General features: G+C 43.7%; 1 protein-coding gene and 1 long non-coding RNA gene across 7 annotated transcripts in view; one reads left to right on the forward strand and one right to left on the reverse strand.

Annotated features, from left to right (window-relative positions):
* Positions 1-3,482, forward strand: part of LOC110505603 (BTB/POZ domain-containing protein 7) — a 48,512-nt gene extending 45,030 nt beyond the window's left edge. For all 3 annotated transcript variants that reach the window (XM_021584925.2, XM_021584924.2, XM_036962495.1), the window contains one exon: positions 110-3,482. In XM_021584925.2, coding sequence (XP_021440600.2) covers positions 110-865 — 756 coding nt within the window. In that variant the 3' untranslated portion in view covers positions 866-3,482. The remainder of the gene's footprint in view (positions 1-109) is intronic.
* Positions 3,483-3,818: 336 nt separating this feature from the next.
* On the reverse strand, positions 3,819-23,934 carry LOC118944237. 4 transcript variants are annotated; one of them, XR_005039529.1, is made up of 4 exons: positions 23,660-23,934; positions 19,198-23,169; positions 18,837-18,933; positions 3,819-4,317 (listed from the first exon to the last, which is right to left on the reverse strand). It is a non-coding gene; the product is annotated as an uncharacterized LOC118944237 (long non-coding RNA). The 4 variants fall into 4 exon arrangements; XR_005039531.1 differs by lacking the exon at positions 3,819-4,317 and adding an exon at positions 17,694-18,546; XR_005039528.1 differs by having other exon boundaries at positions 18,837-23,169.
* Positions 23,935-23,949: the final 15 nt, after the last annotated feature.

Here is a 23,949-nt window from a genome sequence, read left to right on the forward strand (position 1 = left end):
GCTGTGTGTGTGGATTGCATTTGGTCAGTGTAGCTGTAGAAGTGTATTGTGCTGTGGTCTTGTATAGCTCTAACTAGCTGTGTTTGTGTGCTTCTTTTTGTTTCTCCAGCTGAGCATGGAGCCTGTGATGAGGGAGTTCATGCCTGACATCGCTCTGGGCGTCTCTGTCATGACCCTGAGGGAGCACCGTATGGGGAACAGGGACGGTCACAACCCTCCCCCTCATGGCCCCACCCCGACCCCACACCTCCCCCCCGGACCCTGTCCCTCAACTCGCCTCAGCCATGGCCACACTCACTCCTGTAAGAGGCACGCTCCAGAGCCAAAGCTGGAGGCCCAGGCAGAGTTCCCTGACCTCTACGACTTCTCCTGCCGACCAGCCACCCCGACCTCCAGCCACCCCCTGGCTCCTCCCTTCGCAGGGCCAGACCTCTACAGCCACAGCCCCTCCAGCAGCCTCCCTCCCTCCTACGTGTCTGACACCCAGGGATGGACAGCTGAGGCACGCTCTGACCCCCTGCGCTTGGACGTGCTGGGCCTGCCCCCTCAACGGCAGAATGGAGCTCTGGCTAATCCCTCTGGTTCCCATGCCAAGGCAGGACATGTCCCCAGAGGACAATCAAACAATGAGACTGACCTCACTCACGGCCTTGGCCACTTGTGGGGCTCCGCTAGTCGAAACCTAGAAGGGTATGAGGAGAGGCCGTCGGCCCACAGTGAACCCCAGGAGGAGATGGGGGTTACTGGCGAGTCCACAGGGTCAGGGGCCCAGCAGCCTCATATAAATAGTGTTAGCGAGGAGGCTAACAGAGACCGCAGGTCGCCTAACAAGCCTGACTACCCTTACAAGAAGTCAGCACTTTAACCCCTGGAGAGGAGTGGGGGTTGAGTTGTCTAAAGGGAAAGGTGGGGAAAATGACCTCCAGTCATGGACATCAGAGCACTAATGAGTGTGTGAAGGGTTGGCTAATGATTTCTATTTATAGATTGCGTGTGTAAATATCCCACCTCCTCCAGCCCTCCCATTATGACATAGTGCTGTCTTCACCTCACGTCTCCTCTGATTGTTACAGACTAGCGGCATCTAGTCTGTAGGTTAGAGAAACAGCAGTGACTGTAGTGTTTCAGTCTGACTGTTGAATTGAAGCTTGCCGAAGCCAACCTCAGTGCTGCAGTTTTACAATATCATTCCAGCAGTACTCTTTAGGAGGGGTTTTGCCTATTTTCCTTGAGCCTTGTTGCACACAGAGGTTTGTTGTAACCTCTTAGATGTGGGAGTCAGGAATAAAGATCATATCATTACGATCATAACAATTGTGTAATATAGCTGAAATATGTGCTGAGGACATGTGATATAAGGACTGTAGTCATCAGCATATACTTTACCTGGGAGATATATACATAGGATCTCAGTATAAACTAGTGAACACCAGCACGTAGCTCCAAACAGAGTTATCTTCATGATAAAGTTATGTAAAAACATGTCTGTATTTTCTTGCTCTTCTCATTTGTATTTCCTCTCTCTTCCTGTAGCATTCCTCCAGTACGTACCTCACCTGATTAGTTACATTTGATTTCCCCTTCCTGGTGATGAGTACTAGGCTCTGGCTGGTTCGGATCAGGCAGGAAGTGGATCAGACGGGGAGTAGGGCTGTGGAGGCTGTCATTGTTCTCTCTGGATACCGCTGTTGTCTTCTGGGTTATTGTTTGTCCAGAACTCACCAGTGCTGCTTCTGCACAGTCTCTGGCTTTTATATTCTCACAAAAGCATGAGCCTAGGGTTTTCAGAATGAGACAGGAGGGTGAGGGCATAGGTTGATGACTGAGGTACACTGGGAAAGATAAGGGTGCCATGGCAACTGTTGTACAGTGGTGTGTGATTGAACGCGCTTGTCAGGAGATGTTTGTATTCAGCAGAACGTGTGTGTGGTTTCGTACTCCCAGGCAACTGTTTAAACAGTATCAGTACTGTAGACTCAGTATCCATCTTTAATCAGGTCTGTATTTACATATCAACATGAGGCTCTGAGATGATTAACCAGTGACCGACCATAGAATGGTATGGCCAATATGCTTGAAACCAGCTTGCTCTTTCAATGGAATTAACAATTAGAAGCCTTAATCCACATTTTGAAGTGACCAAACGGAATTCATCACAAGCCACTACTGGCTCTCCTAGTTGTCAATGTGACTCTTCTGTACAACCTCTACACACACACACACACACTCCATTCCAATGTACTCTGTCTAATGTTCATTTTGGTTGTTCTATGTGACCACCATCACGCCACCTTTTGGCCAATCCTGGACCTGCAAAGACCTGCTCTTTCTCTCTCTCTCTCTCTCTCTGCCATCAGAGATTATGGCATACTGAATGAGAGCTATCGGGCCTGTTGCTACAGAAACCAAAGTGCACACATCAGAGCCTGTAAGATCACCCACACCTGTCTCTCCTATGACAAACTGACAAACCCATGATACATAAAGATACAACATTGCACTATAGGAACAATCCATTTCACATGGGAGCAGGGGGGAATATGAACAAATGAATTTAGAACAAAAGGGATCCAGAACACCTAAATCATTCTTTAGTAAATAAAATTGTATGGCCTCCATCACCTGCATTCTACCATTCAGAAATCCTGAGCATTGCCTGTAAATAATAATTTGATATACTGTACAACAGAAATCCTTGTTATTACATCTTAGTGGATTTATATGAATTCAGCTGTTTTGTAGCTGTGGAGGACTACAGTGTGAAGTTGTTTAGAACCACATTTCACCTAGAAAGAATAATCTTAAATGTTTTGTTTTATGGAAATGGTTTAATATTGTTATTGGTGAGAATACCACGATTGTGTAGATTTTATACATTTTATTTTTAAATCTAGCACAGGATTTTTAAATTAGCGCAGGAACATGTAGATGATCTGTAGATATTCACTCTGCCATGTAGTAATGAAGTTGCAGGGCAGAAACATGTTTTTGTTCCATCCAGTTTGCTTTGGGAAAAAACATTCTAAACTTCAGATTCCTCATGTTCATGTTGGTTAGTTGCTTTATTTTCCAGGACAGTGTTCCCTTTGAATAAAAAGCCTTCTTTTTTGCTGTCAGTGCCTTCCCCTGCCACAAACTGGGCATTTGTTGAAGTGACTGATATCCTATGCAAGGCTTTTCTACAAGCTTACCAACCTGCATCAAATAGTCCTTTGCAAAACTCATATAGCTAATTATTTGTTTACATAGTGTGTTTTTTGGTACCTTTTGAAATTGAACCCTCTGGAACTGTGATTGGTTATTTGTTGAGAATTTTAGAATTGAACGGGTACTTTGTACTCGTTTGATCTATATAAACACTTCTGTAGATTCCTGTACTAAGTTGTATTTAGTTTCACTGGTTCTATTTTTCTACTGTTACCTTAAAAGGTGCATAACAGTGATGAACTTGGGCATCTTTGAAATAAACTGCTTTAATATAATTCTAGACTGTGTTAAGTCATTGAGTTCAACCTAGAATAACAATGAGTCAGGCATCTAAGAAGTACTTTCCGGTTCAAGAAGCTCTGCTACTTTGCGGGGGTCGTGTTTTGGAGGATGCATGGCTCTCGACCTTCGTTTCTCCCGAGTCCGTACAGGAGTTGCAGCGATGGGACAAGACTAACTACCAAGTGGATATCACAAAACTGGGGAGAAAAAGGGCTAAAAAAAAAAATTACATTTTTTTAAGAAGTACCTTCTGGTATTTGGAGGACAAGTAGCCACATAATCACGTCACGGAGTATGCTGGATGAACTATTCAAATGTTTAATTAACAGGAATGCTAGTGACAACATGAAATGGTCACATACTGGATCTGTTTCAAAATGAATGGCAGTGCATCCTCATCAGGTGTCACATTATTATGAAATTCTAATGACAACTAAGACATAATTGACCAAATAATAGTAAGTCCATGACTAAAATGACTAGATTCCATCAGCATCTCTCCAAGCCTGCTAACAACATGCTACTTCAGCTTCTCATGAGACATGGAACGCCATTTGAAATCCATGGAGAGCCATTCGAGAACAACTTTTTGGGCAAAACTTTCAACTTCATAAACCTCAGTAACAGCATATTTTAGAGCAGCACTGTTATTTAAAGCAGAAGGTGTTTGGTGGACAGAACTGTTTTGCTATGAACCCAAAGTAACATTACAAAATTGCACAAGTAAACAACAGGACACCGTGGGGCAGAATGACATCAGCTGTTCATCTGTTGCCTCTTCTTCATCAGCTCCCCAAAGAATTGGTGGATGGCTTCTGCTGTGATGACCTGAGAGGGAGAGGGGAGGAGTGGTTCAATGGGGATGAGGTGAACGACCAAAGTAGTAGATCTGCAGTACTTGTTTTGCTTTTCAGCTACTGTTTGGGCCCAAGCAAATCAAGTATATACATTCAATCATTCAGTGCTGACGTGTCAAGTAACCTGCAGTATGGACTGCTGCTCATAGATTTTGGTTTCTTATGCTGTGTTTATGTGCTCTCAGAATTATTGGAAATATTCTGGAACTATCACCAGACATTTTGTCCTCAGTAAACAATAAACATACAGCACCTCACCTTTCCTTCATCAGCAATCTGCTGTAGGAAAGCCATCAGTTCAGTCTCCTTCTCAATTAACTCAGAGATAGAAGAAACAATATTTTACTTTCATCAAATGGTATAAACCCTGTGTTAGGTTACATCTACAGTTAATAGCTGCCAAACAAATAAATGAAAAAGATGGTCCCCATCCTTAAGTTAAACAATCTCCAGTTGCTGAATGCTGTCCAGAGTACTCAACCGTCTGCTTATGCCAGGCCTGAGACTAGCAGTTCCTTGCTTTATGGTGCCTCAGTTCTCACAGGCCAGGACAGTGTCTGACTCATCCAGTAGGCCCTCCGAGCAGAAATGACAACACATATTCAATGGAAACAGCTCTCCACCTTTATCCAATCCAAAGGGCTGAGACAACAATGAAACGGTTAGCTACAGCAATCTGTTCCACATCAAATAGCTAAAAACAACAGTGGCTGCACTGTGCTTTGAATAAATCATGGCAAAACACAATCTCAAGAGAGAAGCATCTTTACTGGCCCACCTTGCAACTGACGCAGGTGCACAGCCCCTTCCCTCTCCAAGCCGTGGGCCTTCAGCTTCCTCAGCCTGCAGTACACAATATTGACCTGGCTCTTCACAGGAAGACCTGCGTTACCTTTCCCGCTGCGCCTCCAGACCGTAGTCGGGACGGCTCAGGGGAGCCTTTACGGCTCAGGGGAGCCTTTACTTGCTAGCTCCAGGACCAGAGCAATTTACAGATGTTCTGGGGTAATTGCCACACTTGGGGATCTTATTCGCTGCTAATGACGAGTTAGTCTGGAATGCCACTGAAGTAGTTAACTGGAAATCATTGGCGGTAGTAATATAGTAGTGGGCTAACGGAGCAAAAAGATCATTGCTCATAGTTCGGTTACATCCGTCACACACAATTGCATCCAAAACCGAAAGTAAACTTACTACGTTAACCATAATCAGTGTTTTAAAGCTATACCCCTACTTTACCAACACGTCATCTCCTGGTGAGTCCATTTACAGGCAGCCCTCCCATTCATAGCCTGTTTCTAGACAAAAGACGGCAAGGGAGATAACAACAGTGGTGGGAAAAGTACCCATTGTCATACTTGAGTAAAAGTAAAGATACCTTAATAGAAAATGACTCAAAGTGAAAGTTGCCCAGTACGCTCCTACTTGAGTAAAAGTCCCAAAGTATTTGGTTTTAAATCTACTTATCAAAAGTAAAAGTATATATTATTTCAAATTCCTTGTATTAATCAAACCACACGGCACCATTTTCTTGTTTTTTAAATTTACAGAGCCAGGGGCACGCTCCAACACTCATAATTTACAAATGAGGCAAGTGTTTAGTGAGTCCGCCAGATCAGAGGCAGTAGGGATGACCAAGGATGTTCTCTTGATACGTGTGTGAATTAGACAATTTTCTTGTCCTTTCTTGTCCAATTTTCTTGTACTTTACACCACTGGATAACATGCATTACGTCTTAGGCTTTTCAGGATTGTGTTTATTTCGACACTGGTGACACACATAAGCTCTCTAAAAGGAGTTGACACGATGAGAGGGTGGGCTGATGAAATCAGTCCTGTTTACAGTAAGCGGAGCTGTGAAGCCTGGCCAAGCTAGTCCCCAGAGCAGAGGAATCTGTGCACCATGGATAATTTCTCCCCTAACTACCCAGAGTAGAGGGCAGCGAGGCAGGCAGCAAACAGGAATAGGAGTCCACTGTCTGCATCCTCCCAATACATTACTCTCCAGCGCCATCTGCTTGGAGTCATGTGACCTGCACTGCAAATCACGTAGCAAATAGCTGAGTGGATGACTCTTGAATAATGCATGAATTGGTTTAGCAGGCAGTGTTAACCAAATGTCTGCTTATGTATAAATGTGCTTATTTCGGCCTTAAATGGAAGGCAGCAGTACAATACAGAGAATCTCAAAATTCCTCTCCTCACTGCCCCAAAAAATGTATAATATGGTCCCCATCCTTACAATCTCCAGTTGCTGCACGGGGTACACAGTACTCAGGCCTGACATGAGCAGACTGTTGAGACTAGCAGTTCCTTGCTAATTGGGTGGTGCGGATGTCCCAGCGCGTCACTGGGGGTGAGCTCCCAGTCATCCAGGACGTACATGCCAGGCGGTACATGCCAGGCGGTGTCTGAGAAAGGGATGAACATTTTCGAAAAATGTGAGCCACCCGGGACGTGGATTGTTCTCCACGGAGAGAGACACCGGACAAGGCCCAAATCCCTGTCATTCGCATGAAGAAGAGACAGAGATATAGGGGACATAGGTCGGGGTGCCTTGTAAGGATCCGACGGCAAGTGGGTAATCCGCCTCTACCATCCGTCCTATTAGCCAACGTGCAATCATTAGATAATAAACTGGATGAGCTCCGATCAAGACTATCCTACCAATGGGACATTAAAAACTATAATATCTTATGCTTCACCGAGTTGTGGCTGAACGACGACATGGATAACATACAGCTGGCTGGAGTTTCGCTCCACCTGCAAGATAGAACAGCTGCCTCCGGTAAGACAAGAGTTGGCGGTCTGTGTCTATTTGTTAATAACAGCTGGTGCACAAAATCGAATATTAAGGAAGTCTTGAGGTTTTGCTCGCCTGAGGTGGAGTATCTCATGATTAGCTGTAGACCACACTATTTACCAAGAAAGTTGTCATCTATATTTTTCGTAGCTGTCTATTTACCACCACAAACCAATGCTGGTACTAAGACCGCACTCGAGCTGTACATGGCCATAAGCAAACAAGAAAATGCTCATCCAGAAGCAGCGCTCCTAATGGCCGGTGACTTTAATACAGGGAAACTTAAATCCATTTTATCAGCATGCTCTGGGATTCTTCAATGGCATTGAGGAGTATACCACATCAGTAACAGGCTTCATCAATAAGTGCATTGATGACATCCTCCCCACAGTAACCGTACGTACATACCCCAATAAGAAGCCACGGATTACAGGCAACATCCGCACTGAGCTAAAGGGTAGAGCTGCCGCGGTCAAGGAGCAGGATTTTAACCCAGACGCTAAGAAATCCTGCTATGCCCTCCGATGAACCATCAAACAGGCAAAGTGTCAATACAGGACTAAGATTGAATCCTAATACACTGGCTTCAAAACTAGTCAGATGTGGCAGGGCTTGCAAACTATTACGGACTACAAAGGGAAGCACAGCCGCAAGCTGCCCAGTGATACGAGTCTACCAGACAAGCTAAATTACTTCTATGCGTGCTTTGAGGCAAGCAGCACAGAATCATGTATGAGAGCACCAGCTGTTCCGGATGACTGTGATCACGCTCTCCGTAGCCGATGTAAGACCTTTAAACAGGTTAACATTCACAAGGTTGCAGGGCCAGACAGATTACCAGGACAGGTACTCCGAGCATGCGTTGACCAACTGGCAAATGTCTTCGCTGACATTTTCAATCTGTTCCTCACAAGAGTCTGGAATACCAACATGTTTCAAGCAGACCATCATAGTCCCTGTGCTCAAGAACACCAAGGTAACCTGCTTAAATGACAACCGACCCGTAGCACTCATGTCTGTAGCTATAAAGTGCTTTGAAAGGCTGGTCATGGCTCACATCAACACCATTATCCCAGAAACCCTAGACCCACTACCATTTGCATACCGCCCAAACAGATCCACAGATGATGCAATCTCTATTGCAGTCCAAACGGCCCTTTCCCACCTGGACAAAAGGAACATCTACGTGAGAACTATTAATTTACTACAGCCCAACGTTCAACCTCATAGTGCCCTCAAAACTCATTACTAAGCTAAGGACCCTGGGACTAAACACCTCCCTCTGCAACTGGATTCTGGACTTCCTAACGGGCGGCGCCCAGGTGGTAAGGGTAGGTAACAACACATCTGCCATGCTGATCCTCAACACAGGGGCCCCTCAGGGGTGCGAGCTCAGTCCCCTCCTGTACTCCCTGTTCACTCATGATTGCATGGCCAAGCACAACACCAACACTAGCCACCCTACACTGGCTTCCTGTTAAGGCAAGGGCAGATTTCAAGGTTTTACTGCTAACCTACAAAGCATTACACGGGCTTGCTCCTACCCATCTTTCCGATTTGGTCCTGCCGTACATACCTACACGTACGCTACAGTCACAAGATGCATGCCTCCTAATTGTCCCTAGAATTTCTGAGCAAACAGCTGGAGGCAGGGCTTTCTCCTATAGAGCTCCATTTTTATGGAATGGTCTGCCTACCCATGTGAGAGACGCAGACTCGGTCTCAACCTTTAAGTCTTTACTGTAGACTCATCTCTTCAGTGGGTCATATGATTTAGTGTAGTCTGGCCCAGGAGTGTGAAGGTGAACGGAAAGGCTTTGGAGCAACGATCCGCCCTTGCTGTCTCTGCCTGGCCGGTTCCCCTCTCTCCACTGGGATTCTCTCCCTCTAACCCTATTATAGGGGCTGAGTCACTGGTTTACTGGTGCTCTTCCATGCCGTCCCTAGGAAGGGTGCGTCACTTGAGTGGGATGAGTCACTGACGTAATCTTCCTGTCTGGGTTGGCGCCCCCCCTTGGGTTGTGCCGTGGCGAAGATCTTTGTGGGCTATACTCGGCCTCGTCTCAGGAAGGTGAGTTGGTGGTTGAAGATATCCCTCTAGTGGTGTGGGGGCTGTGCTTTGGCAAAGTGGGTTGGGTTATATCCTGCCTGTTTGGCCCTGTCCAGGGGTATCATCGGATAGGGCCAGTGTCTCCTGACCCCACCTGTCTCAGCCTCCAGTATTTATGCTGCAGTAGTTTGTGTCGGGGGGGCTAGGGTCAGTCTGTTATATCTGGAGTACTTCTCCTGTCTTATCCGGTGTCCTGTGTGAATTTAATTCTCTCTCTTTCTCTCTCTCTCTCTCTCTCTCTCTCTCTCTCTCTCAGAAGACCTGAGCCCTAGGACCATGCCTCAGGACTACCTGGCATGATGATTCCTTGCTGTCCTCAGTCCACCTGGCTGTGCTGCTGCTCGTTTCAACTGCTCTGCCTGCGGCTATGGAACCCTGACCTGTTCACCGTATGTGCTACCTGTCCCAGACCTGCTGTTTTCAACTCTCTAGAGACAGCAGGAGCGGTAGAGATACTCTTAATGATCGGCTATGAAAAGCCAACTGACATTTACTCCTGAGGTGCTAACTTGTTGCACCCTCGACAACTACTGTGATTATTATTATTTGACCATGCTGGTCATTTATGAACATTTGAACATCTTGGCCATGTTCTGTTATAATCTCCACCCGTCACAGTCAGAAGAGGACTGGCCACCCCTCATAGCCTGGTTCCTCTCTAGGTTTCTTCCTAGGTTTTGGCCTTTCTAGGGAGTTTTTCCTAGCCACCGTGCTTCTACACCTGCATTGCTTGCTGTTTGGGGTTTTAGGCTGGGTTTCTGTACAGCACTTTGAGATACAGTGCCTTGCGAAAGTATTCGGCCCCCTTGAACTTTGAAGCCTGAAATGTGGCAAAAGGTCGCAAAGTTCAAGGGGGCCGAATACTTTTGCAAGGCACTGTATCAGCTGATGTAAGAAGGGCTATATAAATACATTTTATTTGAAAATTTGATTTAATTAAGTTTGCAGATGACATAACAGTGGTAGGCCTGATCACCAACAACGATGAGACAGCCTATAGGGAGGAGGTCAGAAACCTGGCAGTGTGGTGCCAGGATAACAATCTCTCCCTTAACGTGATCACGACAAGGGAGATGATCGTGGTTCATTGGTGTCCACATCACCAACGAACTATCATGGTCCAAACACATCAAGACAGTCATGAAGAGGGCACGACATCTATTCCCCCTCAGGAGACTGAAAAGATTTAGCATGGGTCCTCAGATCCTCAAAATGTTCTACAGCTGCACCAGTGAGAGCATCTTGACTGGTTGCATCACCGCCTGGCATGGAAAATGCTCGGGCTCTGATCGCAAGGCACTACAGAGGGTTGTGCGTTCACTGGGGTCAAGCTTCCTGCTACCCATAACCTCTACACCAGGCGGTGTGAGAGGAAGGCTCTGGTACCATGCTGCCGCACGGTACCGGAGCGCCAAGTCTAGGTCCAAAAGCAGCTTTGCTAGCTTTGCAACCCCAAATTTGGTTGCATTTCCTTTAAATTGTTTAACTTGTCAAATATTTCAGGTAGCCTTCCACAATAAGTTGGGTGAATTTTGGCCCATTCCTCCTGACAGAGCTGGTGTAACTGAGTCAGGTTTGTAGGCCTCCTTGCTCGCACACGCTTTTTCAGTTCTGCCCACACATTTTCTATAGGATTGAGGTCAGTGCTTTGTGATGGCCACTCCAATACATCGACTTTGTTGTCCTTAAGCCATTTTGCCACAACTTTGGAAGTATTCTTGGGTTCATTGTTCATTTGGAAGACCTGTTTGCAACCAAGCTTTAACTTCCTGACTGATGTCTTGAGATGTTGCTTCAATATATCCACATAATTTTCCTTCGTCATTATGCCATCTATTTTGTGAAGTGCACCAGTCTCTCCTGCAGTAGAGCACCCCCACAACAAGATGCTGCCACCCCCGTGTTTCACGGTTGGGATGGTGTTCTTCGGCTTGCAAGCCTCCCCCTTTTTCCTCCAAACATAACGATGGTCATTATGGTCAAACAGTTCTATTTTTGTTTAATCAGACCAGTGGACATTTCTCCAAAAAGTATGATCACTGTCCCCATGTGCAGTTGCAAACCGTAGTCTGGCCTTTGCTGTTGTTCTTGGATTGATTTGCACCTTTCGCACCAAAGTACGTTCATCTCTAGGAGACAGAATGCGTCTCCTTCCTGAGCGCTATGACGGCTGCATGTGGTACCTTCAGGCGTTTGGAAATTGCTCCCAAGGATGAACCAGACTTGTGGAGGTCTACAATTTATTTTGAGGTCTTGGCTGATTTACTCATGATGTCAAGCAAAGAGGCACTGAGTTTGAAGGTAGGCCTTGAAATACATCCACAGGTACACCTCCTATTGACTCAAATGATGTCAATTTTGGTGCCGCGTCTCATACGAAGGCTGTTATTTTATCTAAAACATCAGGTGTACGCCGACCCCAGCTAAGTAACTCATGCAAAGAGTTAAAGCTCAATTATGTGTTTTATCTCCAGTACTTTGCCATGATTGTCAGTTATGTAGCTGCTCTACTGATAATCTCAGTGCGTCCTTGCTGGGATGACACAATCAGTCTACTACCGAGAATATCAACACCAAGCACATTGGTTCACCGTTCCACGGGAGCGGACAGTACACAGCATACCACAATGTTCTGAATAATGGCCAATCCTACCTCGCTCCCTATTCCACTGAACCGTTTAGGCGTAACAAACACAAGTCCAACATTTTATCGGCAACTTTTAAACTACCTGTTCACTATCCTCCCACTCTCCGGGGATGTGCAACTCAATCCTGGACCTAACATCACCGAGCCAGCTATACTCACCCGAGTGGAAAGCAGTGGATGGCCTCTCCACTGATCGTCAGTGAGTGCTATGGTCCCATGTTTTCTCTCGACTCACCCGGCTCCAGGATAGTTTTGACTCTTCAAACATACCCAAGTTGCTATATGCGATCGCTGACTCTGCTTCTGGTACGCAAGCTGTTTTAATTAATTCCCGGCATCCAGTGCAGGCGGGAGGGATTGTTAATTGCGCTACCGAACTGCCCCTAATCAAAACGGCCTAAACCCAGCCGTCAGAATTTTTTTTTTTTCAATGTGTCAATCACTCTCGAATCGTCTGGGACCCACGAGCTAAGCCCAAGGGACTACTAGGGGGCACTTGAACATTCGTAGTGTCATTCCAAAAAGTGATCAAATTCAACATCTACTCACAGACTCCAACCTTGACTTCCTCTGCCTCTCAGAGACACGGCTCCATAAAACCTCTCCATATGCTGCTGTGATTGTGCCTGGCTACAATGTTTTCAGGAGAGACAAGATTGAAGGAAGTGGAGGGGGTGTGATGATTTACATTAAAGAACATATCCAACAACAAATTGAGTGGTCATGTGACAATGAACTAGAATGTATTGGCCTGAATGTTACACTGTCTCCCCAAATGTATTTTACCCTTATTGGAAAGAATAGGCCACCTTCCACCAAAGGTGTGTTTTTTGATCAGTTTAATAACATGCTTGGGGAATCTGATTTTGGGAAAGAGGTCATCTTAATGGGAGATTTTAATATTAATTATGAAGACAAGTCTAGTAGGAAAACCCTCAAACGGATCACAAATACCTTTGACCTTACACAGCTAGTTAAAGGGCCAACCAGGGTGACTTGTTGCTCTAAAACACAGATTGGTGTTCAGTAATAAACCAGAGAGAGTGACTAAATCATTCAATATGGTTACTGGGCTGTCTGATCATAATCTGACACTTATAGCCAGAAAGCTGTCGAAGAGCAGGTTTAACCTCTCTACTGTTAGAAAGCCGGATCAACTAAGAATACCTAAGAGTGAATTAAACGATTTTGAAAACGCAATTAAGGGAATTAACTGGAATGATCTCTTGTCCTATACAGACGTGGAAGCTGATAGTCAGGTTTTTCTATCCACAATCCAGACTACAATAAATGGTTTCCTAAAGAAAATCAAATCCAAACCTGGCCAAAAGAGCACTCTTCCTTGGCTAAATTGAGAAATCTGGAAATTGATGAAAGAACGAGATTATGCTCTAAAAATAGCCCTAAGATCCAAATTAGAGCATGACAAACGTAGGTTTACCATGTTGAGAAATAAGGTGATGAAAGAAATCAGACAGGCCAAGGCAAAAAAAAAAATATTAACATAATTGGTGAAGCAAAGGGAAATTCTAAATTGATCTGGGAGAATCTAAAAAAGTTAACAGGGAAAGACCATAGTAACACTGCAAAAAGACTAGATATCATGGTGAATAACAATCCAACACAGGATGCAGTTGAAATAGCAATAGCCTTCAATTCCTACTTTATTGACTCTGTCAGGGTACTAACATACATCCCCTCCACTGGTTTCTTGGGCTCAGTGCTAGTAAATGACACTCAACCTGTCTTCATCATAAGGGAGGTTTCTGAGTCAAAGGTGAACAAGGTGATTAGCTCACTAAAGAACTCGAAAGCCAAAGATGTGTTTGGGCTGGACTCTACCTTTCTTAAAAACTACAAAGAGTCACTCATTGGCCCCATTACTAAGGTCACCAACACATCTATTGGTCTCGGGGTGTTTCCAAGGGTATGGAAGTCGGCCATAATAAAGGCCATCTTTAAATCGGGTGACCCTGCTGACGTGAGTAACTACAGGCCCATTAGTATACTACTTGTGGTGTCAAAGGTTGTTGAAAAGTGTGTAGCAGAACAACTGATTGCCCACCTCAACAACAGCCCCTTCACATTACATTCCATGCAGTTTGGCTTCAGAGCGAAACACTCCACAGAAACGGCCAACTGCTTTCTTCTGGAAAATGTGAAGTCCAACATGGACAAAGGGGGCGTTATTGGGGCTGTGTTTCTGGACCTAAGGAAGGCTTTTGATACTGTTAACCATGAAATTCTCATCACAAAATTGTCCAAGTTCAACTTTTCCCCCGATGCCTTGAGATGGATGAAATCATACCTTGAAGGCAGAACTCAGTGTGTCAGAGCGAGCAATGAGCTGTCGCCCACTCTTAGTTATGATGTGGGCGTGCCCCAAGGGTCAATACTGGGGGCCCTCCTGTTCAGCCTGTACATTAATGATCTGCCTTCTGTCTGTACTGGATCTGAAGTTCAAATGTATGCAGATGATACAGTGATATATGTGCATGCAAAGAGCAAACAACAAGCTGCACAAGAACTCACTACTGTAATGGTCCAGGTTACAAAGTTGCTCAGTGACTCGTGTTTGCATCTCAATGTGAAAAAAAACTGTTTGCATGTTCTTCACAAAGAGGGCAACAGAAGCTACGGAGCCAGATGGCAATGTGTCAGGGGAGAAGCTCCAGGTGGTATCTGATTTTAAGTACCTTGCCATCATACTTGATTCCAACTTCTCTTTTAAAAAGCATGTGAAAAAGGTAATTCCGATAACCAAATTCAACCTTGCTAATTTCCGATTTATACTAAATTGTTTGACTACAGAGGTAGAAAAACTGTACTTCAAATCTATGATACTCCCCCACTGAACATACTGCTTGACTAGTTGGACCCAAGCTTGCTGTACAACATTAAAACCTATTCAGTCTGTCTACAAACAGGCTCTCAAAGTGCTTGATAGGAAGCACAATAGCCATCATCACTGTTACATCCTCAGAAAGCATGAGCTCCTGAGTTGGGAAGATCTTGTACAATACACCGACGCATGTCTTGTATTCAAGATCCTAAATGGCCTGCCTCCCCTTCCACTCAGTATTTTTGTTAAACAGAAAACCCAAATATATGGCAGCAGATCCACAAGGTCTGCCATGAGAGGTGACTATAGTTCCCTTAAGGAAAAGCACCTTTAGTAAATCCGCTTTCTCTGTGAGAGCTTCCCATGTCTGGAATACACTGCCATCAGACACACATAACTGCACCACCTATCACACTTTCACAAAATGCATGAAGACATGGCTAAAGGTCAATCAGATTTGTGAACATAATCCCTAGCTGTGTATTGCCGCTTTCCATGTTGTCTGTAGCTTGTGAGGTGTGGAAACACTTTGTTGCTTTTATGAAATTTATCTGGCTTCTTTTTGTCCTATGTTGTTCTGTCTGTATGCTATGTCTTGCTTGTCCTATGTTGCTCTATCTGTATGCTATGTCTTGCTTGTCCTATGTTGCTCTGCGTGTGCTCACTGCTCAATTAGTCTATATTGTAATTGTTTTTAATAAATCTGCCCAGGGACTGCGGTTGAAAATTGGCCGGCTGGCTAAAACCGTCACTTTTACTGAAACGTTGATTAATGTGCACTGTCCCTGTAAAAATAAAAAATAAACTCAATTAGCCTATCAGAAGCTTCTAGAGCCATGACATAATTTTCTGGAATTTTCCAAGCTGTTTAAAGGCACAGTCAAATTAGTGTATGTAAACTTCTGACCCACTGGAATTGTGATACAGTGAATTATAAATGAAATAATCTGTCAACAATTGTTGGAAAAATTACTTGTGTCATGCACAAAGTAGATGTCCTAACCGACTTGCCCAAACTATAGTTTGTTTTAGCAAAACATTTGTGGAGTGGTTGAAAAACGAGTTTTAATGACTCCAACCTAAGTGTATGAAAACTTCCGACTTCAACTCTATATATTCAGATTGAATTACTTTGGTGTCTGTTATCACAGTCGTGAAAGAAACCCTTCCACGTATATAGGACAGCAGGCTGAGAGTGCATATGGAATCAAAAGCAAAATCCTTCCTCTCTCACTCTCAGAACTCCAGTCTCATGCTAGCCTTGTGACCCAGTTACATATTCAGTACAGCCCCTGCCCAGGCACTCACACATCATGACAACCTGTTCATTTCATTTCAACCACACAATACGAAATGGATCCTCATAAAAAGCCACAGGCCTTATACTCACATGCAGCCAGAGCAGAGCCTGCTCCTGCACAGAGGCTGGGTATCCTGAGAACCTGCAGCTAATGAACCCAACCATCTCCTCCATGGAGAAGGGCAGAGGGCACAAACTATAGTTTGTTAACAAGACATTTGTGGAGTGGTTCAAAAACAAGTTTTAATGACTCCAACCTAAGTGTATGTAATCTTCCGACTTCAACTGTAGCCTAGTTACTAAGTATTTATATAGTCCTGCTACCAGTCACTTCCCAGTTCTGTTTACATGTATGTATCTCCGCCTACACTGTCACTCTTGCAAACACACTGACCCACTTACATACACACATACTGTATGTACATACAGAGCCTTCGGAAAATATTCAGACCCCTTGACTTTTTCCACATTTTGTTACAGCCTTATTCTAAAATGGATTAAATACTTTTTCCCCCTACGCAATCTACACACAATACCCCATAATGACAAAGCGAAAACAGGTTTTTAGAAATGTTTGCAAATGTATTGAAGATTAAAAACAGAAATCCTTATTTACATAATTATTCAGACCCTTTGCTATGAGACTCGAAATTGAGCTCCATCGATCATCCTTGAGATATTTCTACAACTTGATTGGAGTCCACCTATAGTAAATTCAATTGATTAAACATGATTTGAAAAGGCACACACCTGTCTATATAAGGTCCCACAGTTGACAGTGCATGTCAGAGAAAAAAACAAGCTATGAGGTCGAAGGAATTGTATGTAGAGCGCTGAGACAGGATTGTGTCGAGGCATAGATCTGGGGAAGGGTACCAAAACATTTCTGCAGCATTGAAGGTCCCCAAGAACACAGTGGCCCCATCATTCTTAAATGGAAGATGTTTGGAACCACCAAGACTCTTCCTAGAGCCGGCCGCCCGGCCAAACTGAGCAATCGGGAGAGAATGGCCTTGGTCAGGAAGGTGACCGAGAACCTGATGGTCACTCTGACAAAGCTCTAGAGTTCCTCTGTGGAGATGGTTGTCCTTCTAGAATGCTCTACCATCTTTGCAGCACTCCACCAATCAGGCCTTTGTGGTAAAGCGGCCAGGCAGAAGCCATTCCTCAGTAAAAGGCACATCACAGCCCGCTTGGAGTTTGCCAAAAGGCACCTAAAGACCTTCAGAACATGTGAAACAAGATTCTCTGGTCTGATTAAGCCAAGATTAAACTCTTTGGCCTGAATGCCAAGCATCACATCTGGAGGAAACCTGGCACCATCCCTACAGTGAAGCATGGTGGTATCAGCATCATGCTGTGGGGCGGTTTTTCAGCGGCAGGGACTGGGAGACTAGTCAGGATAGAGGCAAAGATGATTGGAGCAAAGAGATCCTTGATGAAAATCTGCTTGTGAGCGCTCAGGACTGGAGCTTAGGTTCATCTTCCAACAGGACAATGACCCTAAGCACACAGCCAAGACAACACAGCAGTGGCTTCGGTACAAGTCTCTGAATGTCCTTAAGTGACCTAGTCAGAGCCCAGACTTGAACCCGATTGAACATCTCTGGAGAGACCTGAAAATAGCTGTGCAGCAATGCTCCCCATCCAACATGACAGAGCTTGAGAGGATCTGCAGAGAGGAATGGGAGAAACTCCACAAATACAGGCTTGTGCTAAGCTTATTCCATCATACCCGAGAAGTGAACTGAATGAACTCAACTGAATGAATGAATGAACAGTACCGTTATCTCCAATATTTAGTTAGCTAGGGGCAATAGATTTAAAAAGCAGTACTCATTTATGGTTGGTGTTTTTTGTAACCCAAGCCCAGAGCTCTGGATCCCTAGCACTCTCTGTCAGTGGGAGGAATAATAACACACCTGCTAAGTGGGCGAAAGTAGGTCCAAAGGAAGTGGGCTTTGCTAATACAGGTCTCACACTCCATCTCCTCAGTCTTTTCCACCATACAACCCAAGTGCTGTCACAGAGAAGTCCACATGGTCAAGGAGGAGTAATCATTCCTGTCTTTGTACCAAAACCATTATCCCTGCTAACATAGTTTAGAAAGAGAACTGACAATGATGACATGATGTTGGCCCGATACATACCCAGGGATGATACCAGTCCTCAGAGGTGATACACTGAATCATATCCTCATTAACGTTATCGGAAATAGAAAGATCATGACAGTGTTTTGTGATTTAGAATGACATAGCCATCATTCTTTCAACAACAGACTAACTGAATCCTAGAGATCTAGCATATCAACAAAGTGTATGACTCAGACAGAAATTAAACATTCATTCATCAATAGTGATGGAGAAAGTGAATGGTGCATAACGCTGGAATGAAACCCACACATGGTCATCAGTGTCTGGGTAAGGTCTGTCACAGGTACAGTAACAGCCATGGAAGTTGTGATTGTATTGGTTTTTAATGTTTTGTCGGTCTTTGCCCTGCAAAAAAAAAGGACAGAGGAAATCAGTCATCAATGTTCAGCTGTCAGGAAGACATGACTGAGGGGTAGATGGGAAAATAGGAGACTTCAGCTGGCACTTAAACTTGCCAGTCACAGTGGAAATTCCTACATGACAAACAAAAAATGCAAATAAGCAATATGCCCCACACAAAAAAATACCTTGTCCTCCAATGAGTATGGAAATGTAAATAACAGCTAGCTACCAGACCGCTATTATTGTTTGCATAACTGGCATTTGTGAAGTGTCCCTTTGCATCAGGTTCATACCTTTTTGTGTAAAGCTCAAAGACACCCGTCATGGCAATGGTTGGTGCAGGTAAGGCAGTGTGTTGCATGCAAAAATAGCCCGTCTCTTCACAAATCCCTGTAACACAATATGACATATATAAGGACACACAAAAGGCCACACTGTATCTGGAGTTAGTGGCAGGTAGTTATCTGGTTGTGGATTACTCTTTGTAAGAACTATTGGTCCCTAATTGGTCCATAATTACATGTTACAGCCACTGTGCACATCTGAATCATTTCTGTACAAACTGTCAGAAACCATCTCAGGGAAGCTCATCTGCGTGCTCATCATCCTCATCAGGACTTTGACCTGACTGCACTTCAGTGGGCAAATGCTCACCTTCAATGGCACGCTGGAGAAGTGTGCTCTTCACGGATGAATCCCAGTTTCAACTGTACCGGGGAGATGGCAGACAGTGTGTATGCCATCGTGTGGGCGAGGGGTTTGCTGATGTGAACAGTGTCCCATGATCAAATCAAATAACATTTTAGTTGTTGCATGCTCTGAATTCAACAGGTGCCAGTGGGGTTATGGTATTTGCAGGCATAAACTACGGACAACGAACACATTTTTGTTTCATTTTAGCTATGGAAATTTGAATGCACAGAGATGGCAAGTCAAATTCAAGGACTTTCAGGGACTTTCTCAGGCACTTAAATTTACTTTAATTTAAGGACCTCTGTTATACAGTTGTATAAATTACATAATTAAGCAATAAGGCCAGTGGAGGTGCGGTATATGGCCAATATACCACGGCTAAGGGCTGTTCTTAGGCGCAACACGGAGTGCCTGGACACAGCCCTTAGTCATGGTATATTGGCCATATATCACAAACCCCAGAGGAGCCTTATTGCTATTATAAACTGGTTACCAACGTAATTAGAGCAGTAAAACAATGTTTTGTCATCATCAGGACTCAGGATATGACCTAGTTGCAGACACAGGAGGCAGATAGTACAGTTATCAATAACTTGTTATAACACGGGGAAAATGGCAGGTCGAGAACAGGCAAAGGTTTGTAATCAGGTCAGAGTCAGGCAGGTACAGGATGGCAGACAGGCTCGGGGTCAGGGCAGGCAGAATGGTCAGAACCAGGAAAACTAGGAAACAAACACTTGAGAAATGGGAAAGCACACTGGTAAGACAAGACAAACTGGCAACACACAGACAAACAGAGAACACAGGTATAAATGCTCAGGGGATAATTGGGAAGATGGATGACACCTGGAGGGGGGTGGAGACAAGCACAAAGACAGGTAAAACCAATCAGGGTGTGACAGTCATACAGTGGTGTACGGTCTGATATACCACGGCTGTCATCCAATCAGCATTCAGGGCTCGAACCACCCAGTTTCTAATTGTACATATAGGGCCTAATGTAGAACTCCACCTTCCCTCCCAAAAGTAGGCCATTACCATTAAGAATGATGCATTTTTTTTAGGCCTTGCCAATGCATTGATATTCAAACTATTATATTCTGAAATATGTGAGAATAATGTGGACATTGCCTGACTAAATAGATTGGATGCATGCATAGTGATTTTTCTGTAGCCTAAGTGGCCAACACAGGCATACGTACTGTAATAAAGTCATGAATAGCGGTAATAGCATTAATCTCACCATCGCTGTTTTTATAATGAGAAAGTGACCAAAAACCAGGTTCATTTTTTGATGGAAGGATTTATGTGGAAAGCCAAACTGAATCCAACATTAGATGTTGTCCTCATAATAACCGCACAATTGAAGGGACATAAAACAAATGACGGATAAAAAAATGTCATCACGGATATAAGGGAGCATGATAACTTCTAAATTGGCAACAATAATTATAAGGACTTTTCAAACACCAAATTGAGGAAATGTCTTATTTTCAAAGTAGGCCTATACCAATACTTTAATTTCTGAGCTCCAAATAGGCTGCTTCAAGCCCCCTGTATTATTTAAATGGCAGGTGTAACATGGAAAATAAAATGTATTTGTCATGTTATTTCATGACCAGATCATATTGTGAATAAGCCAAATAGGCTATAGAATGTGTCATTATATACAGAATAATTAATAGGAATAGAGTTGGGTGTTGAACAATAGTCTATCCCAGTCGAGTTACACACTTGAGCACAGTAGACTCCGTGTCCAATCCGAACACATTACCTCAATGCTTTCTTTGTTAAATCTAAGTACTGTAAATCAAATAGACAACAAATAATCAACCTCAAATCGCTAGGGATATGGTTATAAGTATCAAGGTAAGGTGACTCTTGGTTAGAGGCATTTGATTTTGCAATCGCATATATTATTTTGGATTTGTGTCCATGAAAACTCACCCAGCATAACATAAAACACGAAATGTCCAACAGCTCAATCCAGGATTCTTATATGGTCCAATGTCAAGTTTAACTGATTAATGCTTAATATATGATTATGACAATGTACACTGCCATAAATGCAAGAACAGAAAAGTAATGTTTTATGTCACATGATTTTGGACAAACTCGTGAATTTTATTGAATATATAGTAGCTATGCCTCCTTAATGCAATGACGTGGAAATATGCAGATTATTGTCAATGATTTAACAGCTGTAACAAATTGTCCAGTGTAGGAAATCCTCACTGGTTGGCCTACCCTAGTTTATAGAAAGACCTAATTGCACCCCTCGATTTGCTAGCTAGCCATCTCACCTTGAGTGATTGAAACAAACAGTCAACTATGCTGGGATTATTCAAAACATTCCATCTAGTCAACTAGCGATCATTCAAGGTTTAGCCTGGAAGCAAGCTTCGCTGTAATATTTATAGTAGTATTTGGATGTAACTAGCTATTTGAAAACGACATCTACTTACTTGCTAGTAGTAGTAGCTACTTACCTGGCGAGAGAAATGGTTTGCAAGACATTGCGAGTCTGCAACAGCCGATAGAACAAAGATTTTGCAGACTATTTGCACTGCAGCCAACTTGTGACTGCAACGTTGGACACGTTAAAATTGTATGACTTCACATCTAACTTAATTCCTCTGTACTGCACTTAATTGCAATGATACCCCCCTGTGTTTGTCTCATGATTATATACAAGCGGCTTCATTATTATTTTAAGCAGGACAGTACCTAACCCAGATTCTTGTTGCATGTCTGGTTGACTTCATAGAAGTGGTCATCATGTAATAACAAAAACTGCTGGCCAGCAAGTACAGTAGGCCTACCTATGATGCGAATCCATCCATGACAGTGGGAGATTCTCAATTGGAAAATGTCTGTCCTCTCCTCGACTCTTTTGTCCTCCTCTACTCTGTCCGTGACCCGGAAACCGATAAGTGTTCTTCATACAGTATGTAGGGGTGCAAATTCGTTAAAAGGAGAACTTTCTGCTCTCCTCAATTGCCTTCTTCAGCCGAGGATACACGGGTGCTCTGTGTTTTAAAATCTAGCACACTCCCTTTGAATCAGATGTTGTTTTGTCAACAACAACAAAAACATGCACACATTTAAGATTATTGTATCTAGAAAATATCTTGCACAACTAGCTAAATAAATGTTTAGCACTTTACACATGTGTTTTGGGATTCCTCTGTAAACGTAATTTGTCTGATGATGTGCTAGTGGATAAGGAGAATCATCTAATTTACCTTTGACCTTTTTCAAAGGAGAGTACGAAGGAGAGTCCAGCAAAACCAACTGAGAATCTTCCAGTGTCAAGTCAGGAGGTAGATCTGCCTAATAAATCAGACTCCTAGAGGTAGGGGTGGATACAGGAGCATGGATTTTGTGGGGACGGTCGAGTGGAAAAAGGCTACAGAGACATGTGGGAACCACAGGAACTTCTGTTATGAGTGTGGGGACTTACTGCCTCTACCTAAGCTGCAGGAGATTCAGCTGTGAGGAAGAAGGCTTCAAAGAGAATGAGGAAAACAGAGGTTGAATTTGATGAAGATGGCGATAGAAAGGGAGAAGACGACTGTGAAGAAGACTGGTGGCAAGTACAAACAGAGTGAGCAGTATGCCAGGTTGAGTCCTGGAGGTGAAATGGAAAGTGAGAGTGAGAGTTATTTGAAGTGGAAGGTGTGCCATCGACCTAGGGTAGGGACCAATAGGGTTAAATGATGGAATAGGGTGGTGGGTTTTAATGAGTGCATATTTTTTAATTTTGTTGTTTACAGTATAATGGATTTATAGCCCAGTATAGTTGATGGCGGTAATGCAACATAAATTGGATGAGTATAGCCGTTACCCACCTCTAGACTTCTTATTCAGCGAGGGTTAAGGTAATTAATGTCCACATGCTCACCTGAGATGTCTGTTGACAAAAGGAGGGCTCTGAAAAAGCATGAACCATGTTATGAGTGGTCATACTTAGAAATTCTTGAATCACAGGTTTAATATGCATATTCCTCATATACAGACTTTGCAACACAGTCTGAATCTCTTGAATGTTGTGAATTAAATTAATTCTTACATTTGTAAACACTCAAACCTATTGCTGACAACTTTGACTATACTTCATGCACCCACCGATCACAAATGAACTTGGGCCAACAATTGATAATGGCAAAGTCTGTGATCGTGATTTATTTATTTGCATACAATGTACACTTTCTTGAGTTGTAAACCATATCCAGGAACATTTTAAATCCTTTCGACAAAGGAAATTGTATCTAACCTGACCTGTAGATGCACTGCCCTCTAGTGCTTGACAGACAATCAGCTTCACCTTTGAAAAATGTTTTGCCAGCAGATGGCGCAATGGTAGTGCCAGAATCCTAGGCTACTGTTCAAACTCACAAAAGACACACCCTCGTCAACTTACCCTCGCCTTATATCATTGGGGAATCCCTGTCGCCATCTTGGAGGGCGGTCCAAATAATTAGCCAAGCAAGGGAAGTTAGCAACGTAAGGCCCTCAGCCCTCGTTTTTAGTCGAGTTTGCGAGTGTACTCCATGTTTGCGACCCAAACACTTAAAAGACACACCATATCTCCACCGCCCTCAAATTAAGTGGACACTTCTGGTGACGTTTCATGACGTCTGTGACGAGTATACACTTGCAAGGCGCGGGAGGAAGAAATTATTTTTAAATGGGCCACCCTTGGCCGGAAAT

The sequence above is a fragment of the Oncorhynchus mykiss genome, chromosome 25 (genome assembly GCF_013265735.2).
Source record: "Oncorhynchus mykiss isolate Arlee chromosome 25, USDA_OmykA_1.1, whole genome shotgun sequence".
NCBI classification, from domain to species: domain Eukaryota; kingdom Metazoa; phylum Chordata; class Actinopteri; order Salmoniformes; family Salmonidae; genus Oncorhynchus; species Oncorhynchus mykiss.